The 10,254-nt window shown below is 42.1% G+C and overlaps 1 protein-coding gene across 1 annotated transcript in view; it reads right to left on the minus strand.

Annotated features, from left to right (window-relative positions):
- Positions 1 to 2,076, minus strand: part of LOC124045403 (amphoterin-induced protein 1-like) — a 34,156-nt gene extending 32,080 nt beyond the window's left edge. Inside the window, exon 1 of the mRNA XM_046364698.1 lies at positions 1,336 to 2,076. Within this exon, the coding sequence (XP_046220654.1) occupies positions 1,336 to 2,076 (741 nt within the window). The remainder of the gene's footprint in view (positions 1 to 1,335) is intronic.
- Positions 2,077 to 10,254: the final 8,178 nt, after the last annotated feature.

Raw genomic sequence — 10,254 nt, forward strand, 5'->3', positions numbered from 1 at the left:
GGTTACATAAGCCAGCCAGTCACCGTGTGGTGTGTGGTGACTGTCTGTAATCACTGTTTAACACAAGAACAGGACAAAATGAAAAGAAGAATAGCAAAGTGTTTTGTTTTATGTCTCGTGTCATCCTCATGTGACCAGCAAAGCCCCCGCTGCAGGCCGACTCTTTAGATCAGCCCTGTGTAATGCCCTATAGCCTTACACAGTTGTTTCATAGTGTTAAATAAAGCCTATGTCAAGCTGCAGTACACTTGGTGCTTGGTGAAGAGCCTTGTGGTGAGATTTAAGAGGTTTCTCTGCTCTAGTAATACCATCTGGTAATCTATCACTGCTGTAGTGTGTCTGGAGGGTGATGGTCTCTTAACATAATACTGTCCTGTCATTATTAGGATTCAGTTTGATCCCTCTGTCATCATCAGTACACACACACACACACACACACACACACACACACACACACACACACACACACACACACACACACACACACACACACACACACACACACACACACACACACACACACACACACACACACACACACACACACACACACACACACACACACACACACACACAACACACACACACACACACACACACACACACACACACCGACAGAGAATGCTCGTCTAATCCCTCAAAGCAATTTCTCAGTGTCTCTTGTCTCTAATAAACACAAAGTACAGGTTAGACTTCAGATTAACATCCAAATAATAGCCGACATGAATTACTGTGGAGGAAATAAACGCCATTTTGAAAAATGTATATCTGCAATGTTCTGTGTAGGCTTCTGCTTCTGAAATTTCTCTCAAATTGAACTGACTTCAACCTCTATAGCAGTTCTGTGTACTTAACATGGCCTGGTATGGCCTGATATGGCCTGATATGGCCTGGTATGGTCTGATATGGCCTGATATGGCCTGGTATGGCCTGGTATGGCCTGGTATGGCCTGATATGGCCTGATATGGCCTGATATGGCCTTGTATGGCCTGATATGGCCTGATATGGCCTGGTATCGCCTGGTATGGCCTGGTATGGCCTGATATGGCCTGATATGGCCTTGTATGGCCTGATATGGCCTGATATGGCCTGGTATGGCCTGATATGGCCTGATATGGCCTTGTATGTCCTGATATGGCCTGATGAAGGCACAAAACACGACAGGACGGTCCGGGAACCTAAATGATGATTAGAATAACAGCTACGGGGACTCTAATCAGAGGGGAAAGGCATCAAGACATGACAATAAATGACAAACATGACATGGGATATGGCCTGGTATGGCCTGATATGGCCTGATATGGCCTGGTATGGCCTGATATGGCCTGGCATGCCTGGCATGGCCTGGTATGGCCTGATATGGCCTGATATGGCCTGGTATGGCCTGATATGGCCTGGTATGGCCTGATATGGCCTGATATGGCCTGGTATGGCCTGATATGGCCTGGTATGGCCTGAGATGGCCTGGTATGGCCTGATATGGCCTGGTATGGCCTGATATGGCCTGATATGGCCTGGTATGGCCTGATATGGCCTGGTATGGCCTGATATGGCCTGATATGGCCTGGTATGGCCTGATATGGCCTGGTATGGCCTGATATGGCCTTGTATGGCCTGATATGGCCTGGTATGGCCTGGTATGGCCTGATATGGCCTGATATGGCCTGATATGCCTGGTATGGCCTGATATGGCCTGATATGGCCTGGTATGGCCTGGTATGGCCTGATATGGCCTGGTATCGCCTGATATGGCCTGATATGGCCTGGTATCGCCTGGTATGGCCTGATATGGCCTGATATCGCCTGATATGGCCTGATATGGCCTGGTATCGCCTGGTATGGCCTGATATGGCCTGGTATCGCCTGGTATGGCCTGATATGGCCTGGTATCGCCTGGTATGGCCTGGTATGGCCTGGTATCGCCTGGTATGGCCTGATATGGCCTGATATGGCCTGATATGGCCTTGTATGGCCTGATTTGGCCTGATATGGCCTGGTATGGCCTGGTATGGCCTTGTATAGCCTGATATGGCCTGGTATAGCCTGGTATGGCCTTGTATGGCCTGATATGGCATGGCCTTGATATGGCCTGATATGGCCTGGTATGGCCTGGTATGGCCTTGTATGGCCTGATATGGCCTGGTATCGCCTGGTATGGCCTGGTATGGCCTGATATGGCCTGGTATGGCCTGGTATGGCCTTGTATGGCCTGGTATGGCCTTGTATGGCCTGATATGGCCTGGTATGGCCTGGTATGGCCTGGTATGGCCTGGTATGGCCTGGTATGGCCTGATATGGCCTGGTATGGCCTGGTATGGCCTGGTATGGCCTGGTATGGCCTGGTATGGCCTGGTATGGCCTGATATGGCCTGAGATGGCCTGGTATGGCCTGGGATATGGCCTGGTATGGCCTGGTATGGCCTGATATGGCCTGGCCTATGGCCTGGTTATGGCCTGGTATGGCCTGATATGGCCTGGTATGGCCTGGTATGGCCTGGTATGGCCTGGTATGGCCTGATATGGCCTGAGATGGCCTGGTATGGCCCTGATATGGCCTGATATGGCCTGGTATGGCCTGGTATGGCCTGATATGGCCTGGTATGGCCTGGTATGGCCTTGTATGGCCTGGTATGGCCTTGTATGGCCTGATATGGCCTGATATGGCCTGATATGGCCTGATATGGCCTGTTATCGCCTGGTATGGCCTGATATGGCCTGGTATGGCCTGGTATGGCCTGGTATGGCCTGGTATGGCCTGTTATGGCCTGGTATGGCCTGGTATGGCCTGGTATGGCCTGGTATGGCCTGGTATGGCCTGGTATGGCTTTAATCCAGAGTCAATGAGATGTGATGAATACAGAGTAAAATCAACAGACAAACCCCATCATGTAGATTACAGAGCGGGATTAGTGTTATCCCTCTGAGCTGAACTCATTCACTAATTTGAGGGAGACTTTTCCCTATCAGATTGATTTTTCTCTCTACGACCCATGGTGATGATACTAGATGGTTAGCTAACACTGACTTCCTCAGTGCTAATGTCTTAGCGTTAGTGGTTGACTTCACTGCAGAACTGTCCTCTGGCCTGGCTGGTGCTATCCTCTCCTGGCGACTTGGGGCCTTTGCTGTGTTAACACTTTTATAAACCATGCAACATCTGTCTGGTGGTTGAACACATCTCCCAGAAACACAATTTATCTGTGGACTACAGTAATTAAGGAGGTCAGGGAGGACAGGAAGGCTGGAGGGAGATACAGACACAAGAAAGGGAGGGGCTGAAGGGAGATACAGACACAGGAAGGAGAGGGGCTGGAGGGAGGTAGATACAGACACAGGAAGGAGAGGGGCTGGAGGGTGGGAGATACAGACACAGGAAGGGGAGGGGCTGGAGGGAGATACAGATACAGGAAGGGGGGGGCTGGAGGGAGATACAGACACAGGAAGGGGAAGGGCTGGAGGGAGATACAGACATGGGAAGGGGAGGGGCTGGAGGGAGATACAGACACAGGAAGCGGAGTGGCTGGAGGGAGATACAGACACAGGAAGCGGAGTGGCTGGAGGGAGATACAGACACAGGAAGGGGAAGGGCTGGGTTGGCACCATAAACTATACTTTACAACAGTGGTTTCCCAAACTTTTTATTGTCCCGTACCCTTTCAAACATTCAACCTCCAGCTGCGTAACCCCTCTAGCGCCAGGGTCATCTGTACCCCCTCTAGCACCAGGGTCAGCTGTATCCCCTCTAGCACCAGGGTCAGCTGTACCCCCTCTAGCACCAGGGTCAGCTGTACCCCCTCTAGCACCAGGGTCAGCTGTACCTCCTCTAGCACCAGGGTCAGCTGTACCTCCTCTAACACCAGGGTCAGCTGTACCCCCTCTAGCACCAGGGTCAGCTGTACCCCCTCTAACACCAGAGTCACCTGTACCTCCTCTAACACCAGGGTCAGCTGTACCTCCTCTTGCACCAGGGTCAGCTGTACCCCCTCTAACACCAGGGTCAGCTGTACCTCCTCTAGCACCAGGGTCAGCTGTACCCCCTCTAGCACCAGGGTCAGCTGTACCCCCTCTAAACGTACCCCCTTTAAACATAAGAATGAGTGTGAGTTTTTGCCACAACCTGTCTCGTGGGACGTGACAAAGAGCTCTTACAGGACCAGGGCAAAAATATTAAAATAATAATAATCAATAATTTAGCTCTTTATTTAGCCATCTTACATATAAAACCTTATTTGTTAATCAGAAATGGTGAATAACTCACCACAGGTTAATGAGAAGGATGTGCTTGAAAGGATAACTCTGCAATGTTGGGTTGTATTGGAGAGAGTCTCAGTCTTAAATCATTTCCCACACACAGTCTGTGCCTGTATTTAGTTTTCATGCTAGTGAGGGCCGAGAATCCACTCTCACATAGCAACGTGGTTGCAAAGGGCATCAGTGTCTTAACAGCAGGATTTGCCAAGGCAGGATACTCTGAGCGCAACCCAATCCAGATATCTGGCAATGGCTTCTGATTAAATTACATTTTCACAGAACCGCTTGTTGCAATTTCAATGAGGCTCTCTTGTTCAGATATCAGTAAATGGACTGAAGGCAGGGCATGAAAGGGATAACGAATCCAGTTGTTTGTGTCGTCCGTTTCGGTAAAGTACCCATGTAATTGCGCATTGTGAGAAACTCGTCATCATGCAGCAGGGTAGCCTAGTGGTTAGAGCGTTGGACTAGTAACCGAAAGGTTGCAAGTTTGAATCAAGGAGCTGACAAGGTAGAAATCTGTCGTTCTGCCCCTGAACAGGCAGTTAACCTGCTGTTCCCAGGCCGTCATTGAAAATAAGAATTGGTTCTTAACTGACTTGCCTAGTAAAATAAAGGTAAAATTAAATGCAAGCAGTCAGACCAGAAGTAAAAATGATTGTCAGTAAAGAACTTTAAGCTCATCTCTAAATATTTTTTTTAAACGTGTCAATACTTTGCCCCTTGATAACCAGCGCACTTCTGTATGTTGTAAAAGCGTTACATGGTCGCTACCCATATCATTGCATAATGCATAAAATACACAAGAGGTCAGGGGCCTTGCTTTAACAAAGTTAACCATTTTCATTTGTGTCCAAAACGTTTTTCACGCTGTCAGGCATTCCCTTGGCAGCAAGAGCCTCTTGGTGGATTCTGCAGTCTACCCAGTGGCGTTGGGAGCAACTGCTTGCATGCGCGTTACCACTCCACTATGTCTCCCTGTCATGGCTTTTGCTCCATCAGTACAGATACCAACACATCTTGACCACCAAAGTCCATTTGATGTCACAAAGCTGTCCAGTACTTTAAAAATATCCTCTCCTGTTGTCCTGGTTTTCAGTGGTTTGCAGAAGAGGATGTCTTCCTTAATTTACCCCCCATAAACGTAACAGACATATACAGTGGGGCAAAAAAGTATTTAGTCAGCCACCAATTGTGCAAGTTCTCCCACTTAAAAAGATGAGAGAGGCCTGTAATTTTCATCATAGGTACACTTCAACTATGACAGACAAGATGCGGAAAAAAAATCCAGAAAATCACAGTGTAGGAGTTTTAATGAATTTATTTGCAAATTATGGTGGAAAATAAAGTACGTCATTGCGCATATCCCAGTTTCAGTTCTGATCTTGTCAATTCCTTGAATTGAACAATGACTTTACCAGCATGTCCTTGTATTCATCAGTAATGTTCTTGTCTAATGAAAACATTCCAGCTGTTATAGCTAGGGCTTTTACGGTGACCGTATTACTGCCACGCCGGCGGTCACGAGTCATGACGACATTCAAATTCCACGTGACCGTTCAGTCACGGTAACTTAGGCTTCTCCAAGCTCTGATGCTGCTGACGGTCAAACTTGCTAACTGCCTGGACCTCAGCATTCTACTGTCCCTCTAATTACAATGACATCAATGGAAATGTATTCAAAAATCTAATCAAACACTTCTTGAGAGCCCATGAGCTCATGTTGCGCAACATTTCTATAGGCCATGCAATTACGTGAGAAAACAGGATGATGGTCTCTATTAAAAAGTGGAGGATCCCATCAGCTTTCTATAGGTTAGGCCCATTATATGTATTTCTCAACCTTCCTAATAATAAGCACATTGCTTATCTTTACAACAGGAAAAGCGTCCTCCATTAGCAATTTAATTGCTTAGATGACATGCACGTTTTCAGTTGTATCGCAACTAAATTGGCCAAATAACTTCTTAAAATGAAGCACATTAATTTGATTTATAATGGGTGTAGAGCCTAACTGGCATTAATATGCAGCGCATGAGTTTCAAATTTAGGGAAGATAATTTTCACCATTTTAAACTTTTATAAATCAAAGTATTACATGCATAATCGCATTTGCGGTCACTTTTGAGAATGGTGTTTTCCGCTAATGGTACTTATAGCCTACTGCCGTGTTCGCATTGCTGCGCGATTAATGTGAAGAAATACACAAATAGTTTATCAACATTTTAAGCTAAATGTTCTGATGTGTTGCGTCAACCTCAATGCTTAAAAAAATAATTTGATGGTAGTGGTTTTATTAATGTGGGATCTATCGCATCCCACAACTGTCCCAGGCTATGTTTGGAATATTTCTTCCTCCCACATAATAGAATAGGTCAATGTTGTACTATAATTATTATATTCAGCCCAAGGGAACAACGACCACTGGCCGCAACAGGCATGGATTTTTTTTAGGGGGCATTACAGCCACACAAAGGGGATGCTGCATGGAAATTTGAGGCATTATCAAGTGCTTTTGTGAATGAGAGACTGATGAAGTGTGTACAGCCTGCGCAAAAACAACAAAGCAGAACTCATGCCTTTCATGCAACTTTTTTTCAAATCATCATTAGAGTCGCCTTACAATGTATAAAACATCTAAACACACAGCCCAACATTTGTATCACAACTAAAGTTACATAAATAACTCTAAATGAAGCATATAGGAGTAGCTGTGTCTTTGTTAACCCCTCAACACAGAATAGCCGCATGTGCAACAATCCCTCAAATCGCTTGGAGAAAATAATATCCTTTCTATTTTATTCAGCTTTGTTCAATTGTGTTCTTCACGCTATAATATAAAATAATGCCATGGAATTCTAAGCAAATCCTGTCTGCTAAATTAAGTAGTGTAGCCCACGGTCATGTGGCATAGCCAGATCAGGGCCTAACTTAAGGTGCTATTCTGTTCTTCTGAAATAGACTACATTATATTCATATCATGTTTCTTTAGACCTGTCTAAAATAAATAATGGATTTATTGTGATGGTGTAGACTATATTACATGGATTTATTGTGATGGTGTAGACTATAATTACGTGGATTTATTGTGATGGTGTAGACTATATTACATGGATTTATTGTGATGGTGTAGACTATATTACATGGATTTATTGTGATGGTGTAGGCTATATTACATGGATTTATTGTGATGGTGTAGGCTATATTACATGGATTTATTGTGATGGTGTAGGCTATATTACATGGATTTATTGTGAAGGTGTAGACTATATTACATGGATTTATTGTGATGGTGTAGGTAGACTATATTACATGGATTTATTGTGATGGTGTAGACTATATTACATGGATTTATTGTGATGGTGTAGGTAGACTATATTACATGGATTTAATGTGATGGTGTAGGTAGACTATATTACATGGATTTATTGTGATGGTGTAGGTAGACTATATTACATGGATTTATTGTGATGGTGTAGGTAGACTATATTACATGGATTTATTGTGATGGTGTAGGTAGACTATATTACATGGATTTATTGTGATGGTGTAGGTAGACTGTATTACATGGATTTATTGTGATGGTGTAGGTAGACTGTATTACATGGATTTATTGTGATGGTGTAGGTAGACTATATTACATGGATTTATTGTGATGGTGTAGGTAGACTATATTACATGGATTTATTGTGATGGTGTAGGTAGACTGTATTACATGGATTTATTGTGATGGTGTAGGTAGACTGTATTACATGGATTTATTGTGATGGTGTAGGTAGACTATATTACATGGATTTATTGTGATGGTGTAGGTAGACTATATTACATGGATTTATTGTGATGGTGTAGGCTATATTACATGGATTTATTGTGATGGTGTAGGCCATATTACATGGATTTATTGTGATGGTGTAGACTATATTACATGGATTTATTGTGATGGTGTAGGCTATATTACATGGATTTATTGTGATGGTGTAGGCTATATTACATGGATGTATTGTGATGGTGTAGACTATATTACAAGGATGTATTGTGATGGTGTAGACTATATTACATGGATTTATTGTGATGGTGTAGGCTATATTACATGGATTTATTGTGATGGTGTAGGCTATATTACATGGATTAATTGTGATGGTGTAGGCTATATTACATGGATTTATTGTGATGGTGTAGGCTATATTACATGGATTTATTGTGATGGTGTAGACTATAATTACGTGGATTTATTGTGAAGGTGTAGACTATATTACATGGATTTATTGTGATGGTGTAGACTATATTACATGGATTTATTGTGATGGTGTAGACTATATTACATGGATTTATTGTGAAGGTGTAGACTATATTACATGGATTTATTGTGATGGTGTAGGCTATATTACATGGATTTATTGTGATGGTGTAGACTATATTACATGGATTTATTGTGAAGGTGTAGACTATATTACATGGATTTATTGTGATGGTGTAGGCTATATTACATGGATTTATTGTGATGGTGTAGACTATATTACATGGATTTATTGTGATGGTGTAAAATATATTACATGGATTTATGTGGTGGTGTAGACTATATTACATGGATTTATTGTGATGGTGTAGACTATATTACATGGATTTATTGTGATGGTGTAGGCTATATTACATGGATTTATTGTGATGGTGTAGGCTATATTACATGGATTTATTGTGATGGTGTAGGCTATATTACATGGATTTATTGTGAAGGTGTAGACTATATTACATGGATTTATTGTGATGGTGTAGGTAGACTATATTACATGGATTTATTGTGATGGTGTAGACTATATTACATGGATTTATTGTGATGGTGTAGGTAGACTATATTACATGGATTTATTGTGATGGTGTAGGTAGACTATATTACATGGATTTATTGTGATGGTGTAGGTAGACTATATTACATGGATTTATTGTGATGGTGTAGGTAGACTATATTACATGGATTTATTGTGATGGTGTAGGTAGACTGTATTACATGGATTTATTGTGATGGTGTAGGTAGACTGTATTACATGGATTTATTGTGATGGTGTAGGTAGACTGTATTACATGGATTTATTGTGATGGTGTAGGTAGACTGTATTACATGGATTTATTGTGATGGTGTAGGTAGACTATATTACATGGATTTATTGTGATGGTGTAGGTAGACTATATTACATGGATTTATTGTGATGGTGTAGGTTATATTACATGGATTTATTGTGATGGTGTAGGCTATATTACATGGATTTATTGTGATGGTGTAGGCTATATTACATGGATTTATTGTGATGGTGTAGGCTATATTACATGGATTTATTGTGATGGTGTAGGCTATATTACATGGATTTATTGTGATGGTGTAGGCTATATTACATGGATTTATTGTGATGGTGTAGACTATATTACAAGGATTTATTGTGATGGTGTAGACTATATTACATGGATTTATTGTGATGGTGTAGGCTATATTACATGGATTTATTGTGAAGGTGTAGACTATATTACATGGATTTATTGTGATGGTGTAGACTATATTACATGGATTTATTGTGAAGGTGTAGACTATATTACATGGATTTATTGTGATGGTGTAGGCTATATTACATGGATTTATTGTGATGGTGTAGACTATATTACATGGATTTATTGTGAAGGTGTAGACTATATTACATGGATTTATTGTGATGGTGTAGGCTATATTACATGGATTTATTGTGATGGTGTAGACTATATTACATGGATTTATTGTGATGGTGTAAAATATATTACATGGATTTATGTGGTGGTGTAGACTATATTACATGGATTTATTGTGAAGGTGTAGACTATATTACAAGGATTTATTGTGATGGTGTAGACTATATTACAAGGATTTATTGTGATGGTGTAGACTATATTACATGGATTTATTGTGATGGTGTAGGCTATATTACATGGATTTATTGTGATGGTGTAGACTATATTACATGGATTTATTGTGATGGTGT

The sequence above is a fragment of the Oncorhynchus gorbuscha genome, linkage group LG10 (genome assembly GCF_021184085.1).
Source record: "Oncorhynchus gorbuscha isolate QuinsamMale2020 ecotype Even-year linkage group LG10, OgorEven_v1.0, whole genome shotgun sequence".
Taxonomy (NCBI): Eukaryota; Metazoa; Chordata; class Actinopteri; order Salmoniformes; family Salmonidae; genus Oncorhynchus; species Oncorhynchus gorbuscha.